This window comes from Trachypithecus francoisi, unplaced genomic scaffold (genome assembly GCF_009764315.1).
Source record: "Trachypithecus francoisi isolate TF-2019V2 unplaced genomic scaffold, Tfra_2.0 Lachesis_group11, whole genome shotgun sequence".
Lineage (NCBI taxonomy): Eukaryota > Metazoa > Chordata > Mammalia > Primates > Cercopithecidae > Trachypithecus > Trachypithecus francoisi.
In genome coordinates, this window is record NW_022681456.1 from 67,834,975 (window position 1) to 67,855,075 (window position 20,101).

A 20,101-nucleotide genomic window follows, 5' to 3' on the forward strand; every position below is an offset into this window, starting at 1 on the left:
AAAGGATAGAATAATTCCCAAATCATTCTATGAGACCAGTATTATTCTGATACCAATGCCAAATAAAGACATTACAAGAAAACAACAGACCAATACCTCTTACAAATATAGATGCAAAAATCCTCAACAAAATACTGGCGAACTGAATCCAGAAGCATGTAAGGATTAGATACAATGACCAAATGGGGTGTATCCCAGGAATCCAAGATTTGTTTAATGTCTGAAAATCAATCAATGTAATACACCACATTAGCAGAATGAAGGACAAAAAAACACATGTTCATTTCAATAGATGACAAAAAAATCTGACAAAATCCAACACGCTATCATGATAAAAGCCCTACCAACAGAAGCAAATGTCCTCAATATGATAAGGACCATCTATAAAAAACCGACAGTTAACATCACTAACTGTGAAAGACTGAATGTTTTCCCCTTAAGATCAGGAACGAGGTAAGGATGTCTGGTCTTGCCGCTTCTACTCAACATGCTAAAGGTTCTAGCCAGGGCAACTAGGCAAGAAGAAAAAATAACAAACATATTGAATTTCTATAGAAAAAAGTGTGAAATCTGGGGGCTGTAGGGGCACTAAAAGTCATTATTCTTTTGCTGTTTGTGAAAAGAGAGATAATACTTCATTGTCATATAAAATGGAAAACTGAAAATGGCTCTCTTAAGAAGCCAGTAGAAAGCTGTGAATTTTGTGTCAAAACTGGAAAACAATTGCTGATCATTGAAATATAAATGCAAAAAGTGATATATAAGGACATGCATGCCAGAAATATAATAACAAAAAATAGAGATTCTAGTTTCTTGAGCAATTTTGATATGTCCTGAGATCTGACAGAATGCTTTACTGATGTGAAGAAACCACCGAGCAGCAGCAACCTGAATTGTAGGCACAGTACCTGGGAGGAAATCAAAGGCCCATTTTTATAAGACTGGGAAAATCCAAATCTACAAAGTGATGCCTGGAAGTTGGAATATAAACGCCCCAAATTCCTCTAAAATAAAATAAGTTCCACAAAACAGAAGAAAATTGCAAGGAAAGGTGGGCAATAACTGATTATTTAGATAACTGATAAATCTGTCCATGGTAGCAGCACAGAAAGACTAAATGGTTTTATGCTTCTTCAGTTAGGAGCTCTAACTCCTAATTTAGTGAGTAGCCATGATAGGAAACCCCGTTGAGCAAGCTACACTTATGCTTCCAACAAATCATTACATCTCACTTATAACAACTACATAATTAACTTTTTCAAAATTGTTACTTAATTTGAAACACCAACTCAATCAATTACAATTAAATAATGCTATTTTCTTTAGTAAAGAAGTAGGGTGCTATCCTCCTCTTCACTTCAGATTTGCCTATCTCTTTGTACTAGGATAGTAAAGTCTTTTTACCAATCAGCTAATCTCACATCCAAAAGAGAAAAATAAATGTTGTATGTGCAACAGACTAAGAGTCAACCAAGAATGTGGAATTTTTGTCTACTTACAGTCCAAATTATTCTGTTGCATAAATAAACAACATAGAGAGTGAAAATATACCCTAAAATTTATTCCAGTACACTGAACGCTGCCATATAAAACATACCTGGGTGTCCTATTAAAGTGGCATAAGTTTGTATTATGAACAACAAGCCATGTGGGTGGTTTCAGTGGCTGAGAAAGGCTCAGATAATGGAAAGGCATTGCATTTACAGTTCCCAGGGACGCACTGAATTTCACTTGCTCAGTCAACTTCACAGTGAAATATTCTGCTGCACTAAACTAAGTGAAGAAACAATGTGCAAAAGACAAAAGGGATTAGCCAAGTTATATGAATAATACCATGGTGGAAGTCTATTAGGAACTAATACCCCATTAATAGGAAAGATCAAGATAAAAGTCAATGTGAAGCTACAGTTTTCTTGTACAAACCTCTCAGGATTCCTTGTGTGTGTGTGTGTGTGTGTGCAAGGGCTCATGTGCACTAAATATATTACCAAAGAACATGTGTGCAAATACACAGAACTAAAAATGTGATCTATGAAAAGAGCCAAAGAACAAAGATGTTGATTCAAAAGAGTTTCCAATCTAAGAGCCTTGGGTCTATAACGTAAGCCCCAAGATCATTATTGTTGAAATGAATACATCTGAGTGGAACAAATAGAACAGGTGACGTTAGATTATTTCACTGACAAAGAATACATGGAGAAAACTTTATGAGCTTTATTGATCAGGTTGTTCTAAATATAAGGCATGACACAGCATCAGAAATAGAGAAGATAAACAAAGAGAAGAATTAGGCTACTGTGGAATGGGTAGTAACAAGTAAGACAGGGTTAAACGGTGTGGTGTAAAAACAGCAGTGAAGATAAAAGAAACATCCCAAGATTATTCTGGAGGTAGGTGCAATATAAAATATTAAATATAGGGGAAAATAAAATTATGCTTTTAACTTGTAATATATAGTAAAACAAAGAATAGCATGATCTGTATCTCAAATACTGTGATTCCAATTACGTTTATGACTCAAAGAGTTTCAGAGTTTTTGACGATGAGCTCATTCTATTAACTGCGAAAAATGAAACATTTTAAAAAGTGTAGTTTGTAAGTAAAAGTAAGTTAAAAAACAAAACAAAACTATAAAGTGGTAGAAAGAAATATGTTGTATAAGTTAGGTGATAAGGGAAGAAAGTGTCACAAGAAAATGTGAAGCTGGAAAGTCCCTTCCAGATAAAAGCCACAGGTAAGTAAACACTGACACACAGCATGAGTCAATGTCTTGGATAAAATGCAATATTCAAATTTACAAACTACAGTTCCTATTACAGATTAAGAGCCACATTATAAGAATCAGCATTTACCATGGTTTGTAATTAAATGAATAGCTCGATGATGCCCCATCTCCTGGAGGACCTGTAAAAGGTCACCGATGGTCTTGTTTTTCTGTGCCCAGGACCAAAGTAATTCTCTTGTTCCACTTTTACCTTGGTCTACATACTTTTCAATATGACGAACATCCAGCCAGCTGCTTGAAAGTCTCTCTGCTGTGGAAATTGCAATATAAACAAAGAATTGTTTACTGTACTTTTATTGAAATACTTGTTTTTGTGTACCTCATGTTTATTTCCTCTTATTTATAACTTTAACTTTCCTCTTATTTATAACTTTTATTTTGAACTAATTTGGCATATACTCACCTGCCTTCTGCTAATGTTGACATCTTACCAACCACAATACAAAGATCAGACTCAGTGATAACTGCAAACTTTATTCTAATTTCACTAGCTTTTCCACTAATGCCCGTTATCTGTTCTAAGATCCTATCCAGTTTTCCATATTATGTTTAATTGTTCCTTCTCCTTAATCTCCTCCAATCTATGATGGTCCCTCAGTCTTTCCCTGTCTTTCAGGACAGTGAAATGATATTGTCCTTCTCAGTGCATCATATCAAGAGGTTTAAGATAGTGATGTCTTATCAATAATAATGTTTATTTTGATCACTTAGTGAAGGGAGTGTCTGCAGAGTTTCTCTACTATAAAATTATCTTTCCCTTTGTAATTAATAAATATTTAGGGGGAGATACTTTGAGATTATGGAAATACTCTGTTTCTCCTCAGATTTGGGCCACTAATATTTGCATCCACCAATGGATCTTATTTATCACAATTATTACTACAGTATTCGCTTAATGGTGATTTTTCTATTTTCCCTTTTTCCTTCATGAACTCTTTGGTAAGAAACAGCTGTCCCTTCTCCTATGTTTATTTATGTATTTATCCAGTTGTTTATTATATCTATGGGCTCATGGATATTTATTTTATCCCACAGGTTAAAATCCAGTACTATCATTAATAATTTTGTTGCTAAAATTATTCTAGCTTTGTCCATTTAGGTTGCCTGTTGTGTTCTTTTTTGTTTTTCTGGGTTTTTTAGAATTTTATTATTATTGTTATTATTATTATTATTATTTTTTGAGACAAGATCTCACTCTGTCACCCAGATTGGAGTGCAGTGGGGCAATCTCAGCTCACTGCAGCCTCCATCTCCCAGGCTCAAGCAATCCTCCCACCTTAACCTCCCAAGTAGCTGCAACTACAGGTGTGCACTGCACCACCATGCCCAGCAAATTTTTGTATTTGTGTGGGTTGTTTTTCCTTTTTTGGTAGAGATGGGGTTTTGACACATTGCCCCAGCTGGTCTCAAACTCCTCGGATCAAGCTCCAGCAATTTGCCTGCCTTGGCCTTCCAAAGTGCTAGGATTACATGTATGAACTACCACGGCAGGCCTCATGTGTTCTTTTGACAAGTCCTATCTTTTTGTGAGTATCTCCTTATTTTCTGGCTCTACAAGGTGATCCAGGCTCATTTTGTATTTCCCCCTTTCCTGGGCTGGAATTATTTGTCTAATGATCTCTGATCTCTTTATTGGACAATGGTGTATAGAAGCTCAATCCCGGTGCTAGAATTGTTCATTGTGGCCAAGGTTCCATTGCTTCTAGGCCCTCCAAGAACACAGAGCAAGGAAATATAGGTATGTACACTCATCTGTGGATCTCTATTCCTCTATCTGTATGCGCATATATTAAATACCAAGATTTATTCTGATGCTTCGGATTTTAATCCAACATCACAGGGTATATTTCAGTCCTTCCTCATTTGTAACTTTATTCTTGAACAATAATATTATTGATAATATATTTACTTATTTGTTTAATTCTACAATGCACATAAAGTACTTTCAGAATTGCCAACCCATACCCTTGTGAGAAGCACATTAGCAAAATCAGAACACAATAATTCTTTCTGTCCTTAGCATAAGTGCATCCAGTTAAGATGTTGTGTTCCAAACTTATTTAGATTAATTATTTTCTTCCTCACCCTTTCAGTGTGGTTATTATTCATTTGTAATACAGTTAGATTTAATTGTTGAAGGTTTGAGAAATGGTGTTTTGTTCCCCCCGTCTTCCCCTTGAACACTTTTGAGCAATTAAAAGCTAGTATCTGGGTAAAATCAGGGAAATGTTTTACTAGGATACTAGGCTTTAAATAATTCAATTAAAGTTTGGCATAAACATCTTAATAGTGTGCAGAATGTATATGAGTTTTTGTGGTGCCCTGATTTAACAGGATTCTTCAAGTGAAAATTTATATTGCCTTTCTGCACAACTTCCAAATTTTAAAGTGTACTTTCAGGCAAAGCAGAAAGAAAGCAAATGACAGAAAAGATGGTCTTGTTCCTATGATATTTGCAACCTGGAATATTGAGCACTAAAATTAACAATGTGTTTTTGGGTTATTGGTGGTGGTGGCAGCATCCTTTCATAACTTTACCTTCCAGAGAAGCTAAAAAATTTAGGATCCTGGATGCAAGTCTGTGGATCAAATCCCACTGTTATCTGAGGGTGGTCATGGGAGACCCCTGACATGCCACCATAACTGGCTTTAGGAGCTCAGCACCCTTTCATCCTGCCACATACCAATATGTGGAAGCTGCCCTCCAGCAGGAACCAATGTGATCTCATAGGAGATAGGACTCCCCTCTCCACCAAGGAGATACTTCAAAGGCAGATGTGCTTTTAAAAGGCAATGGTTGTTCAGATCTCAGAAGAATGATAAGTCTTGTGAAACTTTCTTCTGTTAAAAGTCTGTTTTGGGACCAGGCGTGGTGGCTCACACCTGTAATTCCAGCACTTTGGGAGGCTGAGACAGGAGGATCACTTGAGGTCAGGAGTTTGAGACTACCCTGGCCAACATGGTGAAACCCCATCTCGACTAAAAAAATACAAAAATTAGCCAGGTGTGATGGTGTGCACCTGTAGTCCCAGCTACACAGGACGGTGAGGTGGGAGAATCACTTGAACCCAGGAGGTTGAGGTTGCAGTGAGCTGAGATCACGCCATTGCACTCCAGCCTAGGCAACAGAGTGAGACTCCGTTTATACACACACACACACATATACAAGTCTGTTTTAGAGTCCAAAGGTCATTCACTTCTTAGGGAGTTGCTACACCAGTTATATTTGAAATCAAGCCAGCAGAAAGGCAGATATCTTCTGCCTTTATATCGCATTCCCCCCTGCCCAATTTTTGGTTCTACAAGCCTTTGCTGGAATATTCAATTTACCTCAACTTTATGCTCCCACCCTATGAGTAAATCCTGAAAGTTGAAAGTTTCCACAATATGAAATCATTACTGGCCCTCTTTTTATGAGCTAAAAATTGACATGGTAGACATTACTAGTGCCGCCAATACTTCCAACCCTCTATCCCATCATAGAGGATTCCATTTCCCTGCCCTTTCAGATTAGGCACGCCTCTGTGTCTCTTACAGCCAGAAACACTGAAGAACCAGGGCACAATTCACCATGTGTTGACAGGGGGCTGCCTCAAGACCAAAGCAGCCTGAAATGCTGAGCCACCACATGGAGGAGAGTTTGCTGGACTCTCAGTGCTCTTCCTGGGAGCAAAAAGTAAACCTCTGCTATGTTAAACCACTGAGAGTTTGGTGCTGCTTGTTACTGCAGCATAACTTAGTCTATCCTGACTGATATACACAAGGTCATATCTTGAATTTTGTTACTCTGTTACAACTTGTACCAGAACAGAGTTAAAGAGAGTGGCAGCCTTTGCAAATTACATATTAAACAAGGGAAGATAAAGTTGAGACATTCTATTTGAATGCATGTTTAGGCTGTAAGGAAAGAAAAACAGCTAGAATAAAATGTCTGACCTAATTGAGTTAGAATGTCTTTGCCCTTCCTCCATATTTCAAGTTCTGGCAAGAATATATTCATTCCTCATCTCCTTAAAGAGATGATGTTTCACAAAGAGGCAAAGACTATCCACGTGCCAATATGTGTTTTAGACAGCTTATCATTTTTAAAAGGAAGCCTTAAAAAGCAAAAATATTGGCCGGGCGCGGTGGCTCAAGCCTGTAATCCCAGCACTTTGGGAGGCCGAGACGGGCGGATCACGTGGTCAGGAGATCGAGACCATCCTGGCTAACACGGTGAAACCCCGTCTCTACTAAAAATACAAAAACTAGCCGGGCGAGGTGGCGGGCGCCTGTAGTCCCAGCTACTGGGGAGGCTGAGGCAGGAGAATGGCGTAAACCGGGAGGCGGAGCTTGCAGTGAGCTGAGATCTGGCCACTGCACTCCAGTCCGGGCGACAGAGCGAGACTCCGCCTCAAAAAAAAAAAAAAAAAAAAAAAAAAAAAAAAAAGCAAAAATATTAGCCAAATGTTGTAATGTTATTTGAATGTATTTCTTTCTGATGAGGTAATCTGACTGTTTCGTGGAGGCACATTTTTTATAAACACTTTATTTAGCTATTTCTAAAAGCTCTTAAAAGAAATACTGCATATCAGTGTAGTTCAAACACTTGTTAAGTATCTGTTATGTGTCAGCAATACAGTAATTGCATGCACCAAGCGTGGGTTGAGTATGAAGACAGGCCTCTACCTAAAGATGAGAACAGCAGGGAAGCCTTTCTGGAGGGGTGGCTTCTGAAGCCTGAGCCACGCCATGTCTAAAACTGAGTACTTCTAAAGAGAGGCCAATTCTTGAAGTATTGGATAGGGTACACTATCCTGGGGAGGAAAAAAATAATCACTAGAGTTTCAGATTGAAAACAAGACAAATGAATGAGTCTGAGCCCCGCAGACTATCCTGCTTTCCAAGAAAATAAGTTCTTAGTCAAAACAAAGCATTCCCGTGGGCCTCTGGGAGAGTACAGGAACATATGTATTTAGTGGTGGCACTGCCATCGACTTGTGACACAACTCCAGGCAAAACATAGCCTCACTGAACAATCTCAAACTTCTTCACAAATGTCCTTGTAGTCCCACCTAAAACATATAATAAATCTTCTTGCTCTTCCCTGGCCTGTTAATTAATTATAGCACCTCTAATCTTTAAAACACTTCCCACTCTCAAAATGAACATTCCAACAAGAGAACTCTAAATATCAAATTTCAGCAAAGGGAAAGTTTAGGTTTCTATGTTTTCTATTAGAAAAGTAATCAAGGCTGGGTGCAGTGGCTCACGCCTGTAAACCCAGCACTTTGGGAGGCTAAGGCAAGAGAATCGCTTGAGCCCAGGAGTTTAAGACAGGTCTGGGCAACACGGGAAAACCCCATCTCTACAAAAAATTTAAAAATTAGCCAGGCTTGGTGGTGTGCATGCATCTGTAGTCCTAACTACTCGGGTGGCTGAGGTGGGAGGATAGCTTGAGCCCAGGAGGTTGAAGCTACCTTCAATTGCTCACAACAATTGCCACAGAAGGAAAGGCACAGTTTATAGCTGTAAAGGAAATCCACTGTTAACATTTCAAGTCCCAGGGAATGTTAGCTTTTCATTCCATACTTTCCGTAAATTCCATTCTTTCTTTTTTGTTTTGTTTTGCTTGTAATTCCTCGATTACCCTTTTAAAAGTGCAGCAGGCCATGACTCTGTGCTGTCCCGTCCTGTGACTTGGCTGAGAAACTGCTAATATCAGATGCTCTCCCTTAAGCACATTTCTGAGATTCAGCTGGAATATGAATGAACAGATGCCAAATGAGCTGGGGTTTTAAGTTCTCTAAATTGACCAGGGGCGTATAGTTCTGAGTTTGCACCAAATCTAAGGAAAGCTAGATTAGTCAAAGGCATTTTTTCTAATAGCAGAAGTTCATGGTAAAAAACTGATCCAGACTGCCTGCATGTATGGATTGCTTCTGGACTGGAAGTGAAATATGTTTTCTCTTTTTCCAACTGGTGATTCACACTGTAACCTTAATAGCTTTTCTCTAATGATGATGCATTCTGAATAGAAACATCGCTAAAGAGTATTATTAGCATCCATAAAATGCATACTTCATTTAGATCCAATTCTATAAAATAGCTCCAATCTGATACAACAGGAATGCAAACTCTCGACATGTTAATTACATTCTTCAATATTTATCATTTTCTCCAACTCTCCCTTACTTGTCCCCTTTCAGAATATAGGACTTTGTTTACTCACAGTACCTATCAAATAAAAATACAGAGAAAAGTTCTCAATGACTAATTGTGTTGATAAAGTTAAAAGCATTCTAAACTGAAAATACAAATTAAAATAGCTCCAATCTGATACAACAGGAATGCAAACTCTCGACATGTTAATTACATTCTTCAATATTTATCATTTTCTCCAACTCTCCCTTACTTGTCCCCTTTCAGAATATAGGACTTTGTTTACTCACAGTACCTATCAAATAAAAATACAGAGAAAAGTTCTCAATGACTAATTGTGTTGATAAAGTTAAAAGCATTCTAAACTGAAAATACAAATTAAGAAAATCATGCTGTTAGTTAAGCATTGTTGAAAACCATTTTTTGGAACACAAATCTTTTGTTGAAAGTCATATTGGAGTCACATAAGCCAAAAAGTCAACCTAAGAAGTTCAGAAATCACATGCTCAAAGGTCCTTGAAGGCTGTTTTAAGAGTGCAGGACTAAGTAGTGTTAACCTTTGGGGTTTTCAGTTGCAGAAATCACGTCTCCATATGCAAATATGTCTCTGAAGGGGTTTTTTCAAATAACGCAACACATCCGTATTTGGAATCTTTGTATTTGCATACAACCACATGCCAAAACCCCTGTAAAATTAAGACTCCATTCTCACAAAGCTTGTTTTTAGATACTGTAATGGAAAAAGGAAAGATGTCTCTTGCTTTCTACAAAGCATGCAAAAAATTAGACAATTTTTTAAAAGAACTGTTAAGGTTAAAGATATTTTAATTCCAAAAAAGTAAAACAAAAGTCAAAATTATAAGTTAGATCTGTTCTTCATACCAGACTGTAAGCATTAACACTCACTAGTTAATATATTTTAGAAGAAATAGTTCTTATTCATACTTAAGCTGATGTGTATGTTTTATCCCATGCCTGAGTAGGACTCATAACTGGGGAGGGCTGTGTGCAATTTCTCAGGTGCCCCTCTGTCTGTCCTGCTCTCTTAATCCTAGACACAGGTAGGAACCTAACATTAACTACCTCTGGGAGAGAATTCACCCTCAACACCAAGGTTTCAGTCAGAAGCTATGTAATTTCATTCCCAGGTGAATATCAATACTATTTCCCCACACATTCTTCCCTTGTTAAACTTTTATAGGTCTGTTGCCTACACTAAATTGGAAAATTCTTACCAGCAGGGACTAGGACATTGTATTTACAGTGCTTTGTCAAAGATCCTGCTCAACAAGGTTTTGGATGTTTAATAGACATTTGTTGATTCATTAATTTATTCAAAACATATATATTTAGTGAGTGCCTGCTCTGTGCCAATTATAATTTTCGATGCTAAGAGAGTCAGCAGGAAACAAAGGAAGGAAGTATCCCTGCCTCCTTGAAGCTTATTTCTAGATGAAGAATAAACAAATAAACATATATATGTTTACATATGTATATAGTTTATTTTATATATACATAGAGATACTTACATACATGAAGTATGTAAGAGGTGATAAATGATATAGAAAAAAATAAACTGGAGAAGAGGCATAAGGGAGTGTTGGGGGGGTGTCAATTTTAAAAGAGTGGTCACGGCCAGGCATAGTGACTCACACCTGTAATCCCAGCACCACCTAAGGCCAGAAGTTTGAGACCAGCCTGGCCCACATGGTTAAACCCGTCTTTGCTAAAAATACAAAAAATTAGCCAGGCATGGTGGTAAGTGCCTGTAATCCCACTCGAGAGGCTGAGGCAGGAGAATCACTTGAACCCGGGAGGTGGAAGTTGCAGTGAGCCAAGGTTGCGCCATCGCACTCCAGGCTGTGCAACAAAAGCAAAACTCCATCTCAAAAAACAAAACAAAACAAAAAAGTGGTCAGAGTAGGTAATAGTTAAACAAAAACACGAAGGAAGTGAAGAAGCAAGCCTACAGGGTTACTGGCAGGAAAAATGTTCCTTGCGTGTTCAAGGAACAAGAAGGCTAATGTGGTTGGTGTCAAGCAAACAAGAGGGAGAAGAAAGTGAGAAAAGCCATGCAGAACTTCAGGGTTTGCTCTGAGTGGCCTGGGAAGCCACCGGAGGGTTCTGAATAGGGCAATGATAGCATATGCTTTACGTGCATCACAGGCTCGCCAACTGCTGGGCTGAAAAGACACTCGAGGAAGTCAAGGCCAGTAGCAGGGAGTCCGAGCCCAGTCAGCCAACTGCTAAAATAGTAGAGGTGGGAACTGATGGTGGTTGGTGCCAAGATGGCTGTGGTGGCAGTGGTAAGAAGTGGTCAGATTATTAAATGGATCCTAAATGCACAGTCAGCAGCATCATTTACTGAGAGATAGGATGTGGTTTGTGAGAGAAAGTGACAAGTCACAAAAGGCTAATATTTTTGGCCTGAACAAATGAAGAATGGAGCAGCCATTACTGAAATGGGAAAACTTTGGGAGGGCTAGGGGGAGCATTTCTGAGCTGTTAAGTTGGAGATGTCTGTCAAATAGGCAAATAGATGAATGAAGATGACATTCTACAGGGAGACTTGGGCTAGCTAGCAATTTGGGAGTTAATATATAGATGGAATTTATGTGAATTTAGCAGATAAACAGAAGAGACAAGGTCCATGGACTAAGCCCAGGGTCACTCTAAGACATCAAGATAAATCTATAAGAAGACATTAAGGAGCATGTAATTTTTATTATTATTATTTTTTGTTTTTTCTGAGAGGAGTCTCGCTCTGTTGCCCAGGCTGGAGTACAGCGGTATGATCCCAGCTCACTGAAACCTTAGCCTCCCAGGTTCAAGGGTTTCTCCTGCCTCAGCCTCCCAAGTAGCTGGGATTACAGGCGCCTGCCACCAGGCCTGGCTAATTTTTTGCATTTTTAGTAGAGACGGGGTTTCACCATGCTGTCCAGGCTGGTCCTGAACTCCTGACCTCAAGCAATCCTCCTGCCTTGGACTCCCAAAGTGCTTTTGGGAGTTCACGATTACAGGCGTGAACCACCGCACCCAGCAGGGGCATGTAACCACTGCACCCAGCAGGGGCATGATTACAGGCGTGAACCACCGCATTCAGCCTGGGCAACAAGAGCGAAACTCCATCTCAAAAAATAATAACATTTAAAAAATCTATTTAAAATTTAGAAAGAAAAGGAAAACAGTGCTTCAAGAAGAAAGGAGAAAGGAGTGATCAACTATATCGAATAAGATCAAAACTTTGAACCAACCATTGAATTTAGCTGTGGTGACTTGGGATGAGAGGAATTTCAATGGAGCAGTGGGAGGTGAAGCCCTGATTGGAGGGGTTCAAGGAAGAATGGAGGACCTGGAGTATAAATAGCCCTTTTGAGGAATTTTACCATAAAGAGGAACAGAGCAGTGGGGTGTTAGCTTAGAGGAGAAGTGAGAGCTAGACATAGCATTGTCTAGCTAACATGTGAGAGAAATAACACAGTGGTCAAAAGACCAGGCTTACCCGGGAGCGGTGGCTCACATCAGTAATCCCAGCACTCTGGGAGGCTAAAGCAGGAGGATTGCTAGAGCCTAGGAGTTTGAGACCAGCCTGACCCCATCTGTACAAAAAGATTTGCCAGGTATGGTAGCACATGTCTGCAGTCTCAGCTATTTGGGAGTCTGAGGTGGGAACGATCACTTGAGCCTGGGAGGTCGAGGCTGCAGTGAGTTGTGACTGTGCCACTGCACTTCACCCTGGATGACAGAGTGAGATCCCGTTTCCAAAACAACAACAGCAACACACAAAAAAGCAGGCTCTACTGCATATGGTGACTTCCTTCCAAAAAGTAAGAAACAGAAAGAGGAGGAAGTGAAGTAATTTTACAGGGCAGATATCTGACAGACGCCACCTCAGCCAATGGTTAACATAAGCAGTGATAACTCCTGTAAACGGTACTGACCCTGGATACAGGTTGGTACTCTATGGTTTTCCTCCCCCAAATCCAAAACCTCAGTCTGATCATGAGAAAAACATCAGACAAATCGCAGTTGACGAACAGTCTACAAAATAGTGGGTAAGTTCCAACCAATATTCCTCAAAACTGTCAAAGTCATCAAAAACGAGGAAAGTCTGAGAAACCATCACAGCCAAGAGGAGCCAGAAGATACAACAACTAAATGTAATATGGTATCCTGAATGGGATCCTGGAACAGAGAAAGGACATCAAGTAAAAGTGAAGGAAGTCTGAATAAAGCATGGACTTTAGTTAATAATAATGTGTCAATATTGTATTGTAATGAATGTAGCACACTCATGCAAGATGTTAATAATGGGAAACTGGGTGCAGAATGTGTGAAGGATGCAGTGTATCCGGGAACTCTTCCTACTATCTTCTAAACTTTTCCATAAATGTAAAACTGTTCGTAAAAAAACACATCTAGGCCAGGCGCGGTGGCTCACGACTGTAATCCCAGCACTTTAGGAGGCCGAGGCGGACAGATCACCTAAGGTCGGGAGTTCTAGACCAGCCTGACCAACATGAAGAAACCCTGTCTCTACTAAAAATACAAAAAAATTTTTTTTAAAAAATTAAGCCAGGCATGGTGGTGCATGCCTTTAATCCCGGGAGGGTGCATGCCTTTTACTCGGGAGGCTGAGATAGGAGAATCATTTGAACCCGGGAGGCAGAGGTTGTGGTAAGCTGAGATTGCGCCATTGCACTCCAGCCTGGGCAACAAGAGTGAAACTCCATCTCAAAAAATAATAATAATAGCATAAAAAAACACATCTATTTAAAATTTCGAAAGAAAAGAAAAAAAAAAACATAGACTATCATAGACTATGCAGTCTGATCATCTGGTTAGAATCTTAGTGTGCCATTTAGAAGACTGTGACTCAAGGCAAGTTACTTAAATTCTCTGAGAATCAGTTCCCCTATCTATAAAATGGAAATAGGAAGAATGTCTACCTCATAGAATTGTTATGATAAGTAAATGAGATAATCCATGTAAAATGCTTATCATACTGGCCAATAGTAAGCCTTGATAGGAGGTAGCTTTATTGTTATTACTACTATTATTTTGAATCTTTATTGAATATACAAACACACACTTAATGTGATTTTACATTTAATTTTTAAAGTAATTATTAATAATTTATATAATAATTTCTCTTTCCTTTCTTGAGAGGAAGAAAATTGAATACAGCCTATTATAAATCATCTGCAAAAAGCATTTCTCAGTGCATCATAAGTGTTGAGAGGTTTTATGGTGTCAGCTGCTCCAAACAATTTAATTTAAATACCAATCTATGGTAATGTAATCAGATGAGTTGTCTCCAGAGTTTCTATATGTACTACGTTATCATGTCTGTAACATAAACAACATTTTTCATTTGGGCTTTTGGGCTCTTGCTTTCACTAAAAGCCATAAAGTCATCAATGATAACCAGAGAATATGTTACTTTATTATTACATTATTTTTAATAACAATACTTGACAAAAGTGATTTGAAGAGTAATATGTAGAATATGTTTAAAAATAAAAGTAATTAAATGAAGTAATGAAAGAATGTAGTAAAATAACTGTTATATGAAGACACTATTAAAAAAGAGAATTTAGCCTAAGCAATAGCTTCCCAATCAGGTTGTGCATCAGACTCACTCCTGGGATATGACAAAAAATGAAAGAAGCTGGACCCTCAACCCAGACTTACTGAATCAGCAGCTCTAGGAGTGAGACCTGCATCTGTGTATTTAAAAGACTGCATAGATGATTTTGGTTTGTGAATGATTGGCTTACCTTATCCTGCACACACTGATCATATCATATAGGCTGCTATATGAGCTGCCTTGGTAAACACAGCCTGATACTCACCGTCATCAAGAATCATGATCAGCTCGAGAGAGCTTTACTTAGTATATTACAGTTGTTTTCTATATTTAAGCTTGGGCTGTCAGCTGTCCTGAGCATACAAGGGACTGCCTCTTTGATTCAGTCCTCCATCACTCTCCTTCCCCTCTCGAAGGACAAGTTTTCCCTCCCTGCACCTCTTCCCCTCTTTCTTCCTTCACTGTGCCCATAGGACAACTCAGCATGTTTAGTACAGGCAGTTCCCTCAACACCCTGAACTGAGCTAGCCTTGCCTTCTTGCTGAGCCAACAGCTTGTGCAGCACCTGGTCAGGGCCAGCTCAGTAGTCCAGGCAGTCAGTAGGCATGACCACCTGCACAATGAATTACAGCTGAAGTATCATGGAGTAAACATTTTAGACCCTTTCCCTATGAGAGAATGAATACACAAACGGACAATGGCCAGCTTATATATAAAAATAGAACTCTGCAGACAATGTGCATCAACCAACCTACCATCTACAGTATCTAACAAGTTAAACTATCAGCAACTGGGTTAAACTGTAGCAACCAGCCCAGGCAGCCAAACAAGAAACCCTGTAGCAACCTGCCCCAAATGGCCAGGACTTGAATAATTACTGACAGCTTCCTCAATTTTTGCTCCTACTTCTAACTTAGGGCCAACCAGAGAAAGTCAACTATATACCCCTAAACAAACACACAGAATACCCCCCTTTTAGGTAGCTCAGTTACAGCTTCCCTGTATCAATAGCCTCCAATCAGGTCATAACTGCAGCCTTCTTCTCCCACCCTCCTCCATCCTCTGCCTGCTTTTGAGTTTCTGCCAAACACAAGTAATGGTGGCTGGCTCCCTTGCTTTGAAAAATTAGCTTTTGTTTGTTCTCATTTGGGTGGTCCTCATTTATTTTCACCACTAGGGAAATGGGGCTGCATGCTTGAAATGGATCACTGAATTGTTCTTTGATGCCAGAAATGTCTGTACTTTAGGGAGGCTGTTAGATGTGGCCAAAAAGAGCACAGCAGTAAGGGAAGAAGTGTAGAGTGGCTGGGTTAAGGACATAAGCCCTGGATCCAGACTGCCATGGTTCAGATCCTGGCTCTTCCACTTCCAGCTGGTGAACCTGAACAAGTTACTCAACCAATTTGTACCACAGTTTCCTGACCTGTTAAAAAAACACTGGCAATGATAATGGCTCACAGAGTAATTGGAGGGGTTATATGAGACAAGCCATGTAAAGCATGAATATCTGGATTTCAATGCTATCAACAGAGAGAGAGAATAATCTGCCTCACTAATTTATGATACCCACCTGGCCCCATTCACCATTAAACTGGACTAAAAACACTTTTCTTTCACAGTCAGTAACTCTAGGAAATCCAGGGGTATAAATACTGCCCACGCCAAAATCCATCTCAAAAAGATCTGATGGGGAAGTGACCTTATCCCTCAAAATCCCTCATATGCACACTGGAAGTCTCTGTTTTCTATAAATCAGACTTTTTGGGGGGGGGGTAACTTAAAATTACAGAGCTTAAAATATATAAACATTTTTTGTATAACTAGAAGCCCATTGCTACAATTCAAAGACTGTGAACATACCGTTCATCAGTAACAAAGAAAACTCTCCTTTTAGGTCTTCTGCTAGTCCTGGTAAGAAAAAATCCCACTTCAGACCATTAAAGCTAAGTTATTTTGACATAATCATGATTCTTTTCAATAAACATTAAACATGACATTGTGGAATATCAAATCTAACCAAAAATGCCTATACTTAACAAAACAAAGATTTTTGTCTGAACTATCTCTGGCTACACTCAACACTTCCAACAGGCAGTTACTCAACTTTCCAATGTCTGCATAAAATACAGTTCTGAAGCCAATATTTTAGACTAAAATAAAAAGCCACTCTTTAGCATAAACCTTCATTCAACGAAATTGGTTAAATAAGATTTAATTAAGAAAACTAGGAGCCACATTCATTGAAAATCGTATTTTACTTTAGCATTTCACTTGGAATTAAGTTAGGGGCTTAGGCATGCATTGAAAACACCAAAGGATAAATATCTCAAAGTTCTAAAAATGTCCTAATACGAAAATGATATTCTGGGATGATTTCGCAAGGGCCAGAAGACATCACACATTGCGAACCCAGTGAGGGTGGCACTGGGGACGAACAGAAGATGCTTTCACGCGGGTTATCCGTCTTTCCCAGGCCTCGGTTCCCTTGACATTGCTGCGATACCCAAAATTCTTTGAAACAGAGAAGGGAGGGCTGGCTTCTGGGTCCCAAGGAGTCTCTGCGTCCTCCCTGGGAAAGGAAGGGGCCGGCTCCCCGGCGGGAACTTCCCGGAGGCCGCGCCAGCCCCGCTAGCGACCCCAGCCGTGCAGGGCGACGCGGAGCGGACGCCGAGCTGGCCCCGCGGCGCGCTCCGCTTCCCCGCCGTCCCCGGCCGGTCCCGGACGACTCACCCAGGCCGCGCCAGCCCAGCGCGCCGTCGCAGCTGTCCAGGACCGCGCACAGCTCCCCCAGCAGCGCGGGCGGCAGGTCGAACAACAGGGTGTGCGCCGACAGCGCGCCGCGGGCCCCGCAGTTCCCCGCCATGGCTCGGTGGCCCGAGCCCCGGGAACGAGGCGGAGCCCAGGCCCCTGCAGGCCCGCGACAGGCCGTTACACAACCGCGGAAATCCTGCTTCCACGACGGCGGCAGAGCCCTAGGAACACGCAGTTCCCCGGCCCCGGCAGGGGCGGTGCCCACGTGACGCAAGGCGCGCCTCGCCCGAGATGCTCCTGCGGCCGCTTGGCCTGGCCTCGGGGGTTACCCTACCCGGGTTCTCCCTTCGCTGGCTTTGCGCCCCTTCACACCTCTGCGGTGGGGATGGAGCTGCCGAGACAAGCAGAGTGAGAACTGGAGAAAGCCCAGAGCTCAGAGCTCCCGGGGGCCCACCGTGCCCCATGGCTAGGCGGTCTCCTGGTGTGGATAGCTAGAGATGTCATTACTTATTTAAAAAGTTTGTTTTTGAAAGTTTCTCCCTTCCTTCTTTCCTTCCTTTCTTTTCTTCCTTTTTTTCTTTATTTTGAGTCAGGTTCTTGCTGTGTCGCCCAGGCTGGAGGGCAGTGGCTATATCTCAGCTCGCTGGAGCCTCCACTTCCTGGGCTTAAGCGATCCTCCCACCTCAGCCTCTCGAGTAGCTGAAACCACAGGCGCGCGCCACCACCCCCAGTTAATTGTTATTTTTTCTTTCTTCGTAGAGAGGGAGTCTCGCTGTGTTGCTCAGGCTGGCTTCAAACTCCTGGCCTCAAGCGATCCTCCCACCTCCGACTTTCCAAAGTGCTGGGACTAAGGGTATTAGCCACTGTCCCCGGACTATTTCTTTTTTATCCTGTCAGAATAGCTATCCATGTTCATCGAGGAACACTTGGAAAACCCAGAATAAAACTGAAAAAAGAAGATAATCACTCACAATCCCACTCAGCCTATTACCCTCTAAAAGTTTTGACTCATTTTGCTCCCAACTTTTACTGAATTTAAACAGATAAAAATGTGCATGTATAGGATTATTACTGGAAAAGATGAATGTAGATACCAACAACAGAAAAACAGAAGAGACACCAAATCAGAGTAAGATTATGTTCGTTTTCTTCACGAGGCGGCCCCTCCTCCATACACCTACTTGGTTTTAAGAAATTCTCTTCCTCATGGGCTTGCCTGATGAAATATCGTTCCATCATTTTTTCCTTCCTCAAAGTGCTTCACATAATCTTCCTTTTTGCCTTCAACATGGAGTTTAAGTAAAATTATTGTTTTGAAATCTTCACGGAGTTTAAGTAAAATTGTGGTTTCGAAATCCTCTAGGTCACGTAAGGCATGTTACCAGTGACAAAAAGTTGTTTTCAAAGTGGTGAGAAAAATCTTAGCCTTAATGACTGGAAGAGTGGGCAGTGGCCATCAAGTGAAAACACCAGAGGTGTTTTTAAGCCTCTCAGATTGTAGCCTTAGGAATATCTTCCCCTAGAGCTCATGAGTGATGAAACACTAGCATTTCATGCCCCTACCTGAATGGTCCTTGTCAGCGAAAATACTCCATAAAAATATACCCAAAAACTGGCAAAGCCCATACTGTGTGGGCAGGAATTTCGATATCCTGTTGTTCAAGGTTTTATTGTCAATCTGTACACGCTGTACACCTCTTTCTTTCCCTTCCTTCCTTCCTTCCTTCCTCCCTCCCTCCCTCCCTCCCTCCCTCTCTCTTTGTCTCTCTCCCTCTCCCTCTCTCTCTCTCTCTTTCTTTCTATTTTGTTTTAGTCGCTCTGTCGCCCAGTGGTGCGATCTTGGCTCACTGCAACTTCCAACCCCTGGGCTCAAGTGATCCTCCCACCTCATGCTCCAGAGCAGCTGGGACTACAGGTGCATGCCACTATGCCCGGCTAACCTTTGTAATTTTTGTAGAGATGGGGTTTTGCCATGTTGCTCAATCTGGTCTCAAACTCCTGGGCTCAAGTGTTCCATCCACCTCGGCCTCCCGAGGTGCTGGGATTACAGGCATGAGCCACCGCACCCGGCCCTCTCTGCACCTCTTAAAGGGACTACCTGAAGCCTCTGAGCAACAGAGGCAAGAGGCCATTAATTATTTGGTAGCTCTTGAATTGCTACTACAGGGGAGGCAAACTCACTCAGAGGAACCAGGAAATCACTGCAGATGAGGGAAACAATCAGAACGGCCTGCTTTGCCAGATCTTGTAATTTACCAAGAAGCAAAGATCCTATGTGAAAGCTAGAGTATATGAAATTTCCTGTATTTTCAGGGTTGGCAGTTGTTCTCAGACCATGTTCCCTCCCTATTCCTAAAACTCTCTTTGAGTTTTGATTTTTATATCATCAGGTTATATTATCATGGTTGCTATCAACTGCTGATCTCCCCGACTCCAATTCCTTCTCCTCATTTTTAGACTCTCTAGCTCCTGGCCCATTGTTGCTCTCTCCAGTGCTAATCCTGTCTTAGTTCTCAGTGATTTAAAATATATGTAGAATAACTATCCACAATAGCAAAGATATGCAGTCAAGCCAAATGCCCATCAACTACAGACTGGATAAAGAAAACGTGGTACATATACACCATGGAGTACTATGCAACCACAAAAAGGAATGAGATCATGTCCTTTCCAGGGACATGAATGGAGCTGGAGGCTGTTATCCTCAGCAAACTAACACAGGAACAGAAAATCAAACACTGCATGTTCTCACTTATAAGTGGGAGCTGAACCATGAGAACACATGGACACATGGCGGGGGAACAATGCACACTGGGGCCTGTCAGGGGAAGGGG

The 20,101-nt window shown here is 40.9% G+C and overlaps 1 protein-coding gene across 3 annotated transcripts in view; it reads right to left on the reverse strand.

The window, feature by feature from the left end:
• Window positions 1-17,795, reverse strand: part of IRAK3 (interleukin 1 receptor associated kinase 3) — a 57,590-nt gene extending 39,795 nt beyond the window's left edge. The window contains exons 1-2 of one of the 3 annotated variants that reach the window (XM_033221366.1): window positions 17,247-17,795; window positions 2,853-3,035 (exon numbers count right to left, since the gene is read on the reverse strand). In XM_033221366.1, the coding sequence (XP_033077257.1) occupies window positions 2,853-3,035; window positions 17,247-17,379 (316 nt within the window). In that variant the 5' untranslated portion in view covers window positions 17,380-17,795. Of the gene's footprint in view, window positions 1-96; window positions 2,064-2,852; window positions 3,036-17,246 lie in introns of those variants that run through there. The other 2 variants (XM_033221368.1, XM_033221367.1) reach the window with 2 other exon arrangements.
• Between the last annotated feature and the right edge of the window lie 2,306 nt (window positions 17,796-20,101).